This window comes from Salmo trutta, chromosome 37 (genome assembly GCF_901001165.1).
Source record: "Salmo trutta chromosome 37, fSalTru1.1, whole genome shotgun sequence".
Classification (NCBI taxonomy): Eukaryota; Metazoa; Chordata; class Actinopteri; order Salmoniformes; family Salmonidae; genus Salmo; species Salmo trutta.
In genome coordinates this window covers 99637-117500 of record NC_042993.1, presented here as the reverse complement: position 1 = coordinate 117500, position 17864 = coordinate 99637, and the positions used below count along the sequence as shown (strand labels likewise).

General features: G+C 42.4%; 1 protein-coding gene across 2 annotated transcripts in view; it reads right to left on the bottom strand.

The window, feature by feature from the left end:
* The window catches only part of LOC115177235 (peroxisomal carnitine O-octanoyltransferase), a 22399-nt gene extending 4859 nt beyond the window's left edge, over window positions 1-17540 (bottom strand). Inside the window, exons 1-12 of one of the 2 annotated variants that reach the window (XM_029737829.1) lie at window positions 17215-17540; window positions 6203-6322; window positions 5982-6106; window positions 3912-4093; window positions 3038-3162; window positions 1573-1681; window positions 1318-1411; window positions 1074-1199; window positions 891-992; window positions 682-765; window positions 251-358; window positions 1-22 (exon numbers count right to left, since the gene is read on the bottom strand). The exon at window positions 1-22 is cut by the window's left edge and continues 109 nt beyond it. In XM_029737829.1, the coding sequence (XP_029593689.1) occupies window positions 1-22; window positions 251-358; window positions 682-765; window positions 891-992; window positions 1074-1199; window positions 1318-1411; window positions 1573-1681; window positions 3038-3162; window positions 3912-4093; window positions 5982-6106; window positions 6203-6317 (1192 nt within the window). In that variant the 5' untranslated portion in view covers window positions 6318-6322; window positions 17215-17540. The remainder of the gene's footprint in view (window positions 23-250; window positions 359-681; window positions 766-890; window positions 993-1073; window positions 1200-1317; window positions 1412-1572; window positions 1682-3037; window positions 3163-3911; window positions 4094-5981; window positions 6107-6202; window positions 6323-17214) is intronic. The other variant, XM_029737830.1, reaches the window with a different exon arrangement.
* Window positions 17541-17864: the final 324 nt, after the last annotated feature.

The following is a 17864-nucleotide window of genomic DNA, read 5'->3' as shown; positions in this document are numbered from 1 at the left end:
ACACCACCTGCAAGTCCTGAGTCTGGAGACACACACACAGGTGTCTGTCAAACCAGATATCACACACAGATTAGAGTTGTGTGTGTGTGGTGGGGAGTGTAAGGGCCTGTGAGGGTGTGTTTGTGATCAACACAACACCTGCGATGGTCCAATCTGACGACCAGGGAGATGCAGAGTCATGAATGTGTGTGTGTATTTGTGTGTGTGTGTGTGTGTGTGTGTGTGTGTGTGTGTGTGTGTGTGTGCTCACAGTCTCGAAGTACTGTTGCTTGGCATGTGCAACGTCACTCCTGACTCTGTCATCCACAGTGAAGACCAACTCTTCAGGAAGAGGCATAGGCCGCACTGTCTCAGAGCCCTACATAGACACACACAATACAAATGATACTGTTGCTTACTCACAGTGAAATGAACCTGTTTATTACCTGATACATGGAAGCATAATAGCATATCCTGTTGTTCTTAGGTGTGAGCTATGGCGTAAAATCTTCTAAATAGAACCAGATTGTAGTTTTATGCTGAGCCAGCATGCTTACGCCCAGGTTTCACTGAAATTAACAGGAGTGTCTCACACTCAGCAATACTTATGCGTCCGGTTTAGCAGGCCAGTAAGGCACTTAGAATTAAGGACAAACAAGATACACAGTCACTGAAAATAAGTTCAATAGAAACAGTATTTACCTTCCACTTGCCGTCTGTAGCTTTGAGCTGCTGATCCACATAGTAACCCTGAGTTACCAGCACCATGGCATCGTAGGGGGCATGCTGCAACAAACACCAGCAATTACCATACATAGGAGCACACTCACAACAAAACATCATTACACTACTGCTAACAGAGGAGTATTGTTATTTCAAATCATCTCTCTCTCTACAAAACAGTAACACACGTCACAATTGGATCCGAAGGTTCCGTCAGCGAAGGAGATGGAGTTGTAGGACTTGTCTCCCCAGCGGATGGTGGGGTCTCCTGTCAGCGCTTCCCGGGTCACCTGGGGGCAAAGGCCAAAGGTCAGATTATACCATACTAAGGATGGTATGGATGCCTGTGGTGTGTGTGTGTGTGTACATACCGGTGTGTAGTTCTCTGCAGTAGCGTAGGGTTTAGCATCGTCCAGTGAGACCACAAACAGACTGCTTTGGATGGTCTCTAAGATCGTCTTATTGGCTGGATCTATACCTATCAGATACTCCCTGGCCTACAGACACAGAGAGAGCGAGAGAGAGAGCGAGAGCGAGAGAGCGAGAGAGCGAGAGAGCGGGAGAGCGGTTTAGGGCATGGTGATGTCCATTCTATACAGCCAACTTCACACACACCTTAGCCCAGCGTGTCCTCTCCTCTGAGGTGAGAGCAGCGACACCCTCTCCCGCTGGCTCCCCTTCACAACACTGCTTCACATGGGTCAGCTGCCTACACACACACACACACACACACACACACACACACACACACACACACACACACACACACACACACACACACACACACACACACAAAGGCACATAAATACATGCAAATATATGCAGATGCACACAAATACAACATACCTAAATATCCACTGGCCAGAATACCTGAGCAGCTCTGGAGGGTTAAGAATGTGTCCATCACACACTGCATCAAACGAGAAGAAACGCCCCTTACACATCACCACCACATGGGAGGGGCATGGACCCTCGCTCTCTACAACACACACAGAAAAAACATCAATACATACAGTACCAGTCAAAAGTTTGGACACATCTACTCATTCCAGGGTTTTAGTTTAATTTTACAATTTTCTACATTGTAGAATAATAGTGAAGACATCAAAACTATGAAATAACACATATGGAATCATGCGCTAACCAAAAAAGTGTTAAACAAATCAACCTATATTTTATATTTGAGATTCTTCAAAGTAGCCACTCCTTGCCTTGATGGCAGCTTTGCACACTCTTGGCATTCTCTCAACTAGCTTCATGAGGAATGCTTTTACAACAGTCTTAAAGGAGTTCCCAAATATGTTGAGCACTTGTTGGCTGCTTTTCCTTCACTCTGCGGTCCAACTGATCCCAAACCATCTAAATTGGGTTAGGTCGGGTGATTGTGGAGGCCAGGTCATCTGATGCAGCACTCCATCACTCTCCTTAGTCAAATAGCCCTTATTTTGGGTCATTGTCCTGATGTGTTCGGTCATTGTCCTTTTGAAAAACAAATGATAGTCAAACCAGATGGGATGGCGTATCGATGCAGAATGCTGTGGTAGCCATGCTGGTTAAGTGTGCCTTGAATTCTAAATAAATCACTGAGTGTTACCAGCAAAGCACCCCCACACAATCACACCTCCTCCTCCATGCTTCACAGTGGGAACCGCACATACAGAGATCATCTGTTCACCTACTCTGCGTCTCACAAAGACACGGCGGTTGGAACCAAAAATCTCAAATCTGGACTCATCAGACCAAAGGACAGATTTCCACCGGTTTTATGTCCATTGCTCGTGTATATTGGCCCAAGCAAGTCTCTTCTTATTATTGGTGTCCTTTAGTAGTGGTTTATTTGCAGCAATTCGACCATGAAGGCCTGATTCACACAGTTTCCTCTGAACAGTTGATGTTGAGATGAGTCTGCTACTTGAACTTCGTGAAGCATTATTTGGGCTGCATTTTCTGAGGCTGGTAACTCTAATGAACTTATCCTCTGCAACAGAGGTAACTCTGGGTCTTCATTTTCTGTGGCGGTCCTCATGAGCCAGTTCATCATAGCGCTTGATGGTTTTTGTGACTGCACTTGAAGAAACGTTCAACGTTCTTGAAATTTTCCAGATTGACTGACCATGTCGTAAAGTAATCAATACACACATCCACACACACATGGAAAACACACACACACACACACACACACACACACACACACACACACACACACACACACACACACACACACACACACACACACACACACACACACACCTAAATAAATAACACAGAGTACTACACACAAAAACAAAACACAAACATCATATTGCATGGCGGAGTCAGGGGGGGGGTCACCTACCTGTCTTAAAGTAGTTGATGATGGTATCCTTGGTGACTCCAGGAACTTTACATGTACAGAACAGCATTCTGAACTGGTCCATATCCAACACCACATTACCAGCTTTATGAGGGTCCAGCCTCTCCCTGGCAGGGACCACACAGTCAGAGAGTGTGTACTGAACGTGTGTGTTTAGGGATACACAAGGTACATATACACCGTCCAACTAAATGCTTAGTTGCAGGTTCCTTCTCGACAATGAAACAACAATAAGAAATAAAATATAATAATATGAACATAAAGTAGCTGGCTCAGTAGAATAGAATAAATATTTTAAACAACTATAATACACGAAGGCACAATTTATAGTTCAATATTTATACGTGTTTTGGGGAAGAGGGGGATTGGAGGGCAAGTGTTTAAATTGTGCATTATTTTGCAATCGTAGCAGTAGTTGTGATGCGTGTGTTACCTTAATGTATATATATATATATATATACACAGAGTGTACAAAACATTAGGAACACCTTCCTAATATTGAGTTGCACGCCCTTTTGCCCTCAGAACAGCCTCAATTCATTGAAGCATGGACTCTACAAGGTGTCGAAAGCGTTCCACAGGGATGCTGGCCTATGTTGACTCCCCCGTTCAAAAGGCACTTAAATATTTTATCTAAGCCCATTCAACCTCTGAATGACACACACACACAATCCATGTCTCAATTATCTCAAGGTTTAACATCCTTCTTTAACCTGTCTCCTACCCTTCATATACACTGATTGAAGTGGATTTAACAGGTGACATCAATAAGTGATTATAGCTTTCACCTGGATTCACCTGGTCAGTCTATGTCATGGAAAAAGCATGTTTTGTACACTCAATGTGAGTATCTTACGTGCGAAGCAGGTCCCAGTACTGTAGAGTGTGCCACATGCTTATGCTATTCCTCTGTAGCTGTACTCCCTCTGTAGGGGGCCAGCAGTGCTCTAGGTAGGGTGCAGGACCTCCGAAGTTCACATTCAACTGGGAGGGGTAACGCAATTCCAGATAGGCTGCATTCAACCACCACTCCTCCAACTGCAGGAAAACAGACACACAGAATAAAGATGAAACACTGCAGGGAGACACCATAATGACTGCAGTATTTAAAACACTCAAAGATTCCTTTTCGCAGTTGCTCAGGGTCGAGCATGGTGTGTGACCAGTTCCCACAGGTTATAGCTGTGCAGTGTGTTGTGTGTTGAGTGTAGAGGTCAACCGATTAATCGGAATGGCCGATTAATTAGGACCGATTACAAGTTTTCATAACAATCGGTAATCAGCATTTTTGGACACCGATTATGGCAGATTACATTGCACTCCACGAGGAGACTGCGTGGCAGGCTGACTACCTGTTATGCGAGTGCAGCAAGGAGCCAAGGTAAGGTGCTAGCTAGCATTAAACTTATCTTATATAAAACAATCAATCTTAACATAATCACTAGTTAACTACACATGGTTGATGATATTACTAGTTTATCTAGCTTGTCATGCGTTGCATATAATCAATGCGGTGCCTGTTAATTTATCATTGAATCACAGCCTACTTTGCCAAACAAGTGATTTAACAAGCGCATTCGCGAAAAAAGCACTGTCGTTGCACCAATGTGTACCTAACCATAAACATCAATGCCTTTCTTAAAATCAATACACAAGTATATATTTTTAAACCTGCATATTTAGTTAATATTGCCTGCTAACATGAATTTCTTTTAACTAGGGAAATTGTGTCACTTCTCTTGCGTTCTGTGCAACAGAGTCAGGGTATATACAGCAGTTTGGGCCGCCTGGCTCGTTGCGAACTGTGTGAAGACCATTTCTTCCTAACAAAGACAGCCAACTTCACCAAACGGGGGATGATTTAACAAAAGTGCATTTGCGAAAAAAGCACAATCGTTGCACGAATGTACCTAACCATAAGCATCAATGCCTTTCTTAAAATCAATACACAGAAGTATATTTTTTTAAACCTGCATATTTAGTTAAAATAAATTCATGTTAGCAGGCAATATTAACTAGGCAAATTGTGTCACTTCTCTTGCGTTCATTGCATGCAGAGTCAGGGTATATGCAACAGTTTGGGCGGCCTGGCTCGTTGCGAACTAATTTTCCAGAATTTTACATAATTATGACATAACATTGAAGGTTGTGCAATGCCACCCGTTCCGTATTTCACTGAAAGAATAAACGTTTTGTTTTCTAAATGATAGTTTCCGGAATTGACCATATTAATGACCTAAGGCTCGTATTTCTGTATTATTATATTATAATTAAGTCTATGATTTGATAGTCTGACTGACAGTCTGACTGAGCGGTAGTAGGCAGCAGCAGGCTCGTAAGCATTCATTCAAACAGCACTTTCCTGCGTTTCCCTGCATCTCTTCGCAATGCTTCAAGCATTGCGCTGTTTATGGCTTCAAGCCTATCAACTCCCGAGATAAGGCTAGCAATACTAAAGTACCTATTTGAACATCCAATAGTCAAAGGTATATGAAATACAAATGGAATAGAGAGAAATAGTCCTACAATAACTACAACCTAAAACTTCTTACCTGGCAATATTGAAGACTCATGTTAAAAGGAACCACCAGCTTTCATATGTTCTCATGTTGTGAGCAAGGAACTTAAACGTTAGCTTTTTTACATTGCACATATTGCACTTTTTCTTTCTTCTCCAACACTTTGTTTTTGCATTATTTAAACCAAATTAAACATGTTTCATTATTTATTTGAGACTAAATTGATTTTATTGATGTATTATATTAAGTTAAAATAAAAGTGTTCATTGTTCATTCAGTATTGTTGTAATTGTCATTATTACAAATAATCGGCCGATTAACCGGTATCGGCTTTTTTTTGGCCCTCCAATAATCGGTATCGGCATTGAAAAATCATAATCGGTCGACCTCTAGTTGAGTGTGTGTACCCAGTTCCTGCGTGTCCTGGCTCTCTGCAGTAGTTTTTGGTGCAGGTCTTTGCCGATGCCCTCTCCAAACCTCTTCACTACGGCCGCAGTCACCTGGTACTCCTCCTCCGTAGCAAACGGCCGCACTGGAAAATACACAGACATTTCAGTAACTAGACACATTTTTGTCCAGGGTCCATGCTAACGGCGCTTCTCTGTCACACATGCAGCTGGCATCTCACCTGCATCCAGGTACTTGGCAAGGCTCCCCTCTAGAGACGGTACAGGGAGAGGAGGCAGGCTATGCTGGTACTGGAACGTCCGCTCAGTGGGGAACTCTGACACCTGGTTGGTCATGTCACCTACAGCACCAAAACACCTGGTTAGCCATGTTGTCACCTACAGCACCAAAACACCTGGTTAGCCATGTTGTCACCTACAGCACCAAAACACCTGGTTAGCCATGTTGTCACCTACAGCACCAAAACACCTGGTTAGCCATGTTGTCGCCTACAATACCAAAACACCTGGTTAGCCATGTTGTCACCTACAGCACCAAAACACCTGGTTAGCCATGTTGTCACCTACAATACCAAAACACCTGGTTAGCCATGTTGTCGCCTACAATACCAAAACGCCTGGTTAGCCATTTTGTCAACTACAATACCAAAACACCTGGTTAGCCATGTTGTAACCTACAATACCAAAACACCTGGTTAGCCATGTTGTCACCTACAATACCAAAACACCTGGTTAGCCATTTTGTCAACTACAATAGCAAAACGCCTGGTTAGCCATGTTGTCACCTACAATACCAATACACCTGGTTAGCCATGTTGTCACCTACAATACCAAAACACCTGGTTAGCCATGTTGTCCCCTACAGCACCAAAACACCTGGTTAGCCATGTTGTAACCTACAATACCAAAACACCTGGTTAGCCATGTTGTCACCTACAATACCAAAACACCTGGTTAGCCATTTTGTCAACTACAATAGCAAAACGCCTGGTTAGCCATGTTGTCACCTACAATACCAATACACCTGGTTAGCCATGTTGTCACCTACAATACCAAAACACCTGGTTAGCCATGTTGTCCCCTACAGCACCAAAACACCTGGTTAGCCATGTTGTCACCTACAATACCAAAACACCTGGTTAGCCATGTTGTCCCCTACAGCACCAAAACACCTGTTTAGCCATGTTGTCACCTACAATACCAAAACACCTGGTTAGCCATGTTGTAACCTACAATACCAAAACACCTGGTTAGCCATGTTGTCCCCTACAGCACCAAAACACCTGGTTAGCCATGTTGTCACCTACAATACCAAAACACCTGGTTAGCCATGTTGTCACCTACAATACCAAAACACCTGGTTAGCCATGTTGTCCCCTACAGCACCAAAACACCTGTTTAGCCATGTTGTCACCTACAATACCAAAACACCTGGTTAGCCATGTTGTAACCTACAATACCAAAACACCTGGTTAGCCATGTTGTCACCTACAATACCAAAACACCTGGTTAGCCATGTTGTCACCTACAATACCAAAACACCTGGTTAGCAATGTTGTAACCTACAATACCAAAACACCTGGTTAGCCATGTTGTCACCTACAATACCAAAACACCTGGTTAGCCATGTTGTCACCTACAATACCAAAACACCTGGTTAGCCATGTTGTAACCTACAATACCAAAACACCTGGTTAGCCATGTTGTCACCTACAATACCAAAACACCTGGTTAGCCATGTTGTCACCTACAATACCAAAACACCTGGTTAGCCATGTTGTCACCTACAATACCAAAACACCTGGTTAGCCATGTTGTCATCTACAATACCAAAACACCTGGTTAGCCATGTTGTAACCTACAATACCAAAACACCTGGTTAGCCATGTTGTCATCTACAATACCAAAACACCTGGTTAGCCATGTTGTAACCTACAATACCAAAACACCTGGTTAGCCATGTTGTCACCTACAATACCAAAACACCTGGTTAGCCATGTTGTCACCTACAATACCAAAACACCTGGTTAGCCATGTTGTCACCTACAATACCAAAACACCTGGTTAGCCATGTTGTCATCTACAATACCAAAACACCTGGTTAGCCATGTTGTAACCTACAATACCAAAACACCTGGTTAGCCATGTTGTAACCTACAATACCAAAACACCTGGTTAGCCATGTTGTAACCTACAATACCAAAACACCTGGTTAGCCATGTTGTCACCTACAACACTGTAAAAGGAATTTCCAGGTGAACAAAAGAGAAGAGCAGTCGCAGATGAAGACAATTTAAAATCATTCCTGTTTATTACAAGTTGCAACAGGGAGACACCACCCAGCATTGAAGCAGAGAAAATGTCTAACTGGCCTCTTGGAGACAGTCCTTTAATGTCCTAATCAGACAGCACCAAATGTTCTGGAAACAGCAGCCTGAGAGGCTTGTAGGAAGTCAAAACAAACAACTTTGTCAGCTGCTACTGAATCACAGGGTCCACAGGATGTCATCAATACCATACAACAGTGAAATATCAGCGTGTCCTCCAGTCTGGCATTATGCACTATCGACAAATATGAGAATAATACATATTTTTTGATATTTTATTTAACCTTTATTTAACTAGGCAAGTCAATTAAGAACAAATTATTATTTACAATGATGGCCTACTAAAAGGCAAAAGGCCTCCTGCGGGACCGGGGATAAAACAATTAAAATAATAATAATTCAGCATCATGTCTATTGACCATCAACCCGCACCTTGAATGTCACAAAACAGAAAATCCAATATGCTAACCATTGTGTTGTCACAACCATCGTATGAATAATTGGACCAAGGCGCAGCATGAGTAGAGTTTCTCATTTTAATGATAGTGAAACTTCCAAAACAACAAAGATATAACGATCGTGAAATACGTAGCTGTAACGGCTGTCTGAGGAAGAAGTGGACCAAAATGCGGCGGAGTTAGGGTTCGTCATATTTAATTACACGAACACTATACAATTTACAAAAACAACAAAACTGACAGCCAACACAGTCCTGTCAGGTGCAACCACAATGACAAGCACAATGACAAGAACAATTACCCACGAAACACAAAGGAAACGTAGGCAACTTATGTGTGACTCCCAATCAACCACAACCCTCTACAGCTGTGCTTGATTGGAAGTCACACGGCCAAAATCAATGAAACAATAAAAAACACACTCCCTGCTGCCACGTCCTGACCCAACTACCCCCTCTACTGGTCAGGACGTGACAGTAGCGCACATAGGCACTCATACAAAACAATTTCCCAGCTAGCAGGTGGGAAAAAGGACACACTAAGTATTATCCCCAATTAGAGGTAACTATTATCAGCTGCCTCCAATTGGGAACCATACACACACGCCAACATAGAAATATAATACCTAGAAACCCCCCTAGTCACGCCCTGACCTAAAACACCATAGAGAACCCCGAGGGCTCTTTATGGTCAGGGCGTGACATGTGTAGATTACTCTAAACTAAATATTAACTGTCACGGGTGTCGTAGGGATTGGACCAAAACGCAGCGGGAACATGTAAACTCATCTTCTTATTTTATTAAAGAAGGAAAACAAAAAGAAACACGTATACAAAAACAACAAACGACACTAAACAGTCCCGTCAGGTGCACGAACACAAAACAACTACCCACAAATCCCATAGAAAAAACACCCCTCTTAAATAGGACCTTCAATTAGAAGCAACGAGGAGCAGCTGCTTCCAATTGAAGGTCAACCCAATAAACACCACATAGAAATAGACATACCAGAACTAACATAGAAATAGACTAACAAGAACATAGCCCAACAAACCCCGAAACACTCTAAACAAACACCCCCTGCCACGCCCTGACCAAACCACAATAACAAACAACCTCTTTTACTGGTCAGGACGTGACATTAACTTCAGTCATCTTAGATTTCCCCATTACAAGCACCAAAACACCTGGTTAGTCATGTTGTCATCTACAGCACCAAAAAAACCTGTTTAGCCATGTTGTCCCCTACAGCACCAAAAAACTTGTTTAGCCATGTTGTCACCTACACCACCAAAACACCTGGTAAGCCATGTTGTCCCCTACAGCACCAAAACACCTGGTTAGCCATGCTGTCCCCTATAGCACCCAAAAACCTGGTTAGCCATGTTGTCACCTACACCACCCAAAAACCTGGTTAGCCATGTTGTCACCTACACCACCAAAACACTTGGTTAGCCATGTCACCTACACCACCAAAACACTTGGTTAGACATGTTGTCACCTACATTACCAAAACACCTGGTTAGCCATAGACCTACTGTCCCCTAGCCTGGTAGACTCCAGGAATCCAAGTGTCGACTGGACAATCCTCCACTTTTGTCTAACTTTTAGATTACATTTTTTTTTATCTTGGATCTTGGACCATGCTAACTGTACGGGAGAGTGGGGTAAATTGAGGCATTTTTCAAGGGAAATATAGTATTCTTTCTAAAAAATATATATTTCAGGATGTTGTGTATCCCTAGAAATAATCAGAATTAATGTAAACAGTTTTGAAAACATAGTTTGTCACACAAAAAGTGATCTCTTGGCACCACATACCATGGGGTAAGTTGAGCTGCAGGACAGGGTGAATTAAAGCACCTACACATTTCTGTACCGAATGAAATAATACCACAACCTTTTAAAACCATGTCTATCTTTATTTTCTAAACACATCTTTTTTTTAGCATTTAATCACTTTAAGCACATTTTTAAGCTGCAAAATGTAACTTTTTGGGCAACCTAACCAAATTCAATGTGAGTTCTGTCGTTCTCATTCAAAGCAAGTCTAAGAAGCAGTAGATATGTTCTATGTGGGCTATTTCTATGCTTCCCATTCTTAAGTTTAGATTTGTGTCTTTTACTTTCGGTTTTGTACACCAGCTTCAAATAGCTGAAAATACAATATTTTTGGTTATTGAAAATATTTCACAGTGGTTTAGATGGTACATTGATTCTCTATACCCCTCACACTCAACTCTGGACATCGAAGCCAGTTCCCCTGCATTTTTTCATTGCAAGATGGCGCCAACAGATGGTCGCCTCGCTTCGAGTCCTTAGGAAACTATGCAGTATTTAGTTTTTTTAATGTATTATAAGCATTTTGCTACACTCGCATTAACATCTGCATGTGACCAATAAAATTTGATTTGATCAAGGACTGATTTAGCCCTGGGACATCAGGTGGGTGCAATTCATTATCAGGTAGAACAGAAAACCAGTAGGCTTCAGATCTTGTAGGGTAAGAGTTGAATACCACTGCTCTAAACACTGAGTATACAAAAATTAGGAACACCTTCTTAATATTGAGTTGCACCCCCCTTTGCCCTCAGAAGAGCCTCACTTCAATGGGGAATGGACTCCACAAGGTGTCGAAAGCGTTCAACAGAGATGCTGGCCCATGTTGACTCCAATGCTTTGTCAAGTTGACTGGATGTGCTTTGGGTGGTGGACCACTCTTGATACAGACGGGAAACTGTTGAGCGTTAAAAACCCAGCAGCGTTGCAGTTCTTTTTTGTATATTTTTTTCTTTGATCCTCTTTTTCGAAATATTGTCTTAAAGCTGCAACTTTCCAACAGGCTCGGGAGAGGCGAAGGTGGAGTCATGCGCTCTTCAAAACATCACCTGCCTAACATCACTCCTTAACCAATGTGTCGGAGGAAACACTCTTCAACTGGCGACCGGTGTCGGCCCGCAGACACCCGGCCCACCACAAGGAGTCGCTAGAGTGCGATGAGACAAGTAAAGCCCCACCGGCCAAACCCTCCTCTAACCCGGACGACGCTGGGCCAATTGTGCACCGTCCTATGGGACTCCCGGCCACGGCCGGTTGTGGCACAGCCCAGGAATGAACCCGGGCCTGTAGTAACGCCTCAGACCGCTGCGCCCCTCGGGAAGCCCTAGTGTTGCAGTTCTTGACTCACTCAAACTGGTGTGCCAGGCATCTACGACCATATCCCATTCAAAGGCCATTAAATATTTTGTCAAGTCAAGTCACCCTTGCAATAATGCATTGCGTTACGCCTGAATTATTTTTATTTTTTATTTGCTCAACTTGCCATTGGCTCAATTTACTCCAAGGTAAACATTTACTATATTAGCCCACACAGCTACAAGGATGCACTTTCATGCTAGGTTTCAGACCTCATACTGAAGCTTATAGAGACCCCAACTGAGGCAGCAGCTACTCTTCCTGGAGTCCAAACACATTAAGGCACTTACTATTACACGGACCCAAGAGCAGACTCAGACGAGGAGACTGGGATAATGTAACCAAGGTATTTATTGAAAAACGGGGAAGATGGGGTGCAGGCCAGGGAAAGCTCGGGCGGGTTGCAGGGAGCCAGGTGCTGAGGCTGGAGCGAGGGGAGTTGGGGCTGGGAAAGCAGGTCTGGAGAGGAATTCAAGGAAGCAGTAGAGTGGGGGGGGGGGGGGGGGGTCCAGGACAGGGTAGCAGGACTGGCGAGACGTGGGACTGGAGACAGGGGCCAGAGTCAGAGCGGACAGAACTGTAGCGGAGAGGAAAACATCATCAGGCGAAGGAAAACAGGCACAACACAAAAACAGGATCTATGCAGGAACAAACGGTTAAAAACGCAGACCGAATGAGCAGAGGTTACAATCTGGCAGAGTGGAAGTCGCAGGGCTGAGTATTTGTAGAGGTCTTGATTATGGAACAGGTTGCAGCTGGTGGGGATCTGCTCTGCCTCCAGCACACCTGTCTCCACCCACACAATCACACACACACAGAGAAAGAGGGCGAGAGCACTGGGGGAGTGGCGGAAGGTTAGGGAGACACAGGATGAGCAGTAGAGGGCGTGGCAGGCACAGATGTAACAGTACCCCCCCTCTACGGGCGCCAACTGGTGCCCAACCAGCCTTATCTGGGTGTGAGGTATAGAAAGCACGTAAGAGGAAGTGGTCCAGAATATGATAGCGGGGAACCCAGCAGCGTTCTTCAGGCTCGTAGCCTTCCCATTCTACCAGGTACTGCCAGCCACGACCCCGGCGGCGCACGTCCAAAAGCTGCCGGACGGTATAGGCAGGATGGTCATCGATGAGCTTAGGGGGGTGGAGGAGCTGCTGCAGGAGGAGACATGGGACTAGAACTGATCAGGGATACATGGAAGGTAGGGTGGATCTTGAGAGTAGAGGTTGACCGATTATGATTTTTTAACGCCGATACCGATTATTTGGGGGCCAGAAAAGCCAATACCGATTAATCGGCCGATTTTTATATATATATAAAATGACAATTACAACAATACTGAATGAACACTTTTAATTTAATATAATACATAAATAAAATCAATTTAGTCTCAAATAAATAATGAAACGTTCAATTTGGTTTAAATAATGCAAAAACACAGTGTTGGAGAAGAAAGTAAAAGTGCAATATGTGTCATGTAAAGAAAGCTAACGTTGCTCAGAACAAGAGAACATATGAAAGCTGGTGGTTCCTTTTAACATGAGTCTTCAATATTCCCAGTTGCGAAGTTTTAGGTTGTAGTTACTTTTGTAGGCATTTTAGTATTGCCAGCCTAATCTCGGGAGTTGATAGGCTTGAAGTCATAAACAGCGCTGCTAAGAGCTGCTGGCAAATGCAGTAAAGTGCTGTTTGAATGCTTACATGCCTGCTGCTGCCTACCACCGCTCAGTCAGACTGCTCTATCAAATAGCAAATCACAGACTTAATTATAATATAATAAACATACACAAATACGAGCCTTAGGTCATTAATATGGTCAAATCCAGAAACTATTATTTCGAAAACAAAACGTTTATTCTTTCAGTGAAATACGGAACCGTAATTCTGTTATATTGCTGTTACATTGCACAACCTTCAATGTTATGTCATAATTATGTAAAATTCTGTCAAATTAATTACGGTCTTTGTTAGGAAGAAATGGTCTGAGCCAGGCGGCCCAAACTGCTGCATATACCCTGAGTTTGCTTGCACTGAACGCAAGAGAAGTGACACAATTTCCCTAGTTAATATTTCCTGCTAACATTAATTTCTTTTAACTAAAAATATATACTTGTGTATTGATTTTAATTAAGGCATTGATGTTTATGGTTAGGTACATGGTGCAACGATTGTGCTTTTTTCGCCTATGCGTTTTTGTTAAATCATAACCCGTTTGGCGAAGTAGGCTGTGATTCGATGATAAATTAACAGGCATCGCATTGATTATATGCAACGCAGGACAAGCTAGTTAAACTAGTAATATCATCAACCATGTGTAGTTAACTAGTGACTTTGTTAAGATTGATTGTTTTTTATAAGATACGTTTAATACTAGCTAGTAACTTACCTTGGCTCCTTGCTGCACTCGCATAACAGGTAGTCAGCCTGCCACGCAGTCTCCTCGTGGATTGCAATGTAATCGGCCATAATCGGCATCCAAAAATGCTGATTACCGATTGTTATGAAAACTTGAAATCGGTCCTAATTAATCGGCCATGCCTGTTTATTCCAAGCAGTTTAGTCACCTCAATTTCCTCATTATTCATTACAATATTTAGATGAGGTTTAGGGTTTAGTGAATGATTTGTCCCAAATACAATTTTTAGTTTTTTAAATATTTAGGACTAACTTATTCCTTGCCACCCATTCTGAAACTAACTGCAGCTCTTTGTTAAGTGTTGCAGTAATTTCAGTCACTGTAGTAGCTGACATGTATAAGGGTAAGGGAAAGGGGGGATACCTAGTCAGTTGTACAACTGAATGCACACAACTGAAATGTGTCTTCCGCATTTAACCCAACCCCTCTGAATCTGAGAGGCGCAAGGGGCTGCCTTAAATCAACATCCACGGCGCCCGGGAACAGTGGGTTAACTGCTTTGCTCAGGGGCAGAACGACAGATTTTTACCTTGTCAGCTCAGGGATTCAATCCAGCAACCTTCCGGTTACGGGCCCAACGCTCTAACCACTAGGCTACCTGCCTTAGTGTTCAGTCATCCGCATACATAGACACACTGGCATGACGTTGGTAAAGATTGAAAAAAGTAAGGGGCCTAGACAGCTGCCCTGGAGAATTCCTGATTCTACCTGGATTATGTTGGAGAGGACTACACCCTCGGTGTTCGCTTATCCACATTACAGCAGGGGGTGTAAAGCCATAACACATATGTTTTTCCAGAAGCAGACTATGATCGATAACGTCAAAAGCCGCACTAAAGTCTAACAAAACAGTCCCCACAAACGTTTTATCATCAGTCATGTGTGCAACTGCTGTGCTTCCCAATAAGCATGCTGAAGTCTGTTGTCAATTTGTTTACTGCAAAATAGCCATGTATCTAGTCAAACACTGTAAAAAAGCCTGTCCCTTTAACAACTCAGTGATGACATCACAGCTATCACAAGCTGGCAGAGTGTTCAGTTCATTGCTAAGTGCAGCTGGCAACCTACTGCTGTGAACACAAATCTCAGTTTTGGACATTATTTTCTTTCTGGTGAATTTATTCATCACTGTGCGTGAAAACCAAAACTGTAAGTAATGTATATGTTTTCCCCTTGTTTTACTGACGACGTTGTCAATCGTTAAAGAATATTTTTGTAATTATTACAGCATTATGTGTCTCGTGTTTATGCTCGCTATCTAACATTCTTAGCTACATTTTCGCCTGTCATTGTTAGCTGGTTAGTCTGATGTTGCTAGCCACTTGTATTTTCGTTTCAGTCATTGGTTTAGTATAACAGATGAGAGCTGTATATCTTGTTTGTTATTGCTAAATGAATGTACTTTATCTTAGTATTGATGCCATTGTATTCATATTTATTATTTCCAGATCACATCTTGTATGGATAAATGGACAATTAATTGGATAATACCAGCTGAGTGACATGGAACAGAATTGCAAACATTGTTAATCTCCAATCAACATCAACATCAAAGAACCCTAAACTGAGGAACTGTCTTTCTCACTGTTTCTCTAATAAGAGTACAATCTCCATAACAATAACCTACTCAATCAATGTATACATTCCAGAGGCATCAACCTCTAATTCGAAAACCAAAAAATCTCAAAGTGTACTAAGGGTTGGTAACAGGCTGATTGGTCGGCTATTTGATCCAGTAAAGGGGGCTTTAGTATTCTTCCTCCAAGCTTGAGGGCACACACTTTCTAGTAGGCTTAGATTGAAGATATGACAAATAGGAGTGGCAATATCATCCGCTATTATCCTCAGTCATTTTCAATCCAAGTTGTCAGAACCCGGTGGCTTGTCATTGTTGATAGACAACAATCATTTGTTCCTCTTCCACATTCTCTTTGTGGAATTCAAAATTACAATGCTTGTCTGCGTTTGTTGTTGGCATGTCATGCCTAAGTTTGCTAATATTGCAAATTAAAAAAATAATTAAAGTAGTTGGCAATATCAGAGGGTTCAACTGATTCAATGAATGATGGAGTTGAGTTTGCATTTTTATAGAACAATCTTTAAATTATTTACTTTGATTTAGATACAAGCATCATGAAACCTCCCAAAAAATGTGACTTGATGAAATTCCAGTTTTTTTGGACCTAACGTTAACTTCCTTACAACTCTTTCCATATTTGGTCAAATTATAAATGTTGTTTATGGTTTCCTAGAAACAAGGGTGGCTCAACCTACCTCTTTGGCTCAATGTACCCCAATCTCCCCTACTACAGTAGTCATTATCTACAAAGATGGTTGTAGAATTTGTAGCTGGGCAATTCCATTGTAACGGAATTACGCTGAGACTCAGGTTTTTCACTTTAAAATGTATGCCAAACAAAAACCATTGATTTCAAAGTTTAACAAACCATACAACCAAATCGGAGTATCAGAGTAATTCCACATAAACATGAAAATTGCCCAGCTAGCTTGACTCGCAGGCCAGATGCAACTTTTATTATTCGAGATCAAATTCCATCTTTGCCGAGGCGGCCCAGCCTTGTACCAATCGCATTAATAAGCACGCTTATAGCACAATTGCTCAGCAATTGATTACCATATAAATTCTGGCTACATATCCATATGATGAAACATAGCTAGCAAGTCAGTTCTACTTACTGCAGAAACAAGTGCACTAGCTAGCTATAAAATAGTTGGCCCCCGAGGCCGTTGCATTGTTTTCACGGCTCGAATGTAGGTCAGTTTCAGTTTGCAGTCCGATCGAGGCAGCTTTATCCCACAAACATGACAAGCAAACTCACCTTAGTATTTTGCGATATTCTGCTAATTGCGATATGAGAAAAGTTTTCGCTCGTCCATTCAAAAATAACAAATAATGTAGCGGCTATTTTCTAGACTAGACTGTAGAGGAAGGCGCTTGCGGTAGTTTTGTGTTGTTGCTCCGCTCTTGGTGTATGCAGCGCTTCTCATCACCTTTCACCCAGTAAGAGGTCATGGCTAGAAGGGCTACAGCTTTTGTCAAAAGTGTATTTATTTTGGCATTTTAGTTAACTCTGACCTTTTTCCAAATCTTAACCTAATTCTCCTAACGTGCTACGTTAATTATCCTAACATGCTGTGTAAATTCTCCTAACCTGCTACGAAAAGTCAAATTTGACAAAAGCTGTATCCCATCTAGTCAACCCCAGTTAGCGGACTGCCAACACCCGGAAGAGTGGAGTGGTGATATTATTACACGTGACTTGGCTTTATTCATTCTTCATGGATATCTATTGTGAGACTGCTAAAACACTCCTCTTAACCTGTTGTTTGATCTTTACACGAGGCCAGATGTGAATGCATTCTTGTACGGTTGCACGTTTAGATGGTGCATTGTCAGCATTAGATCCTGGTGCATTACCTGCCATTACAGTCTATCTGAAACATCACACTCACAGCACCATACAGATTA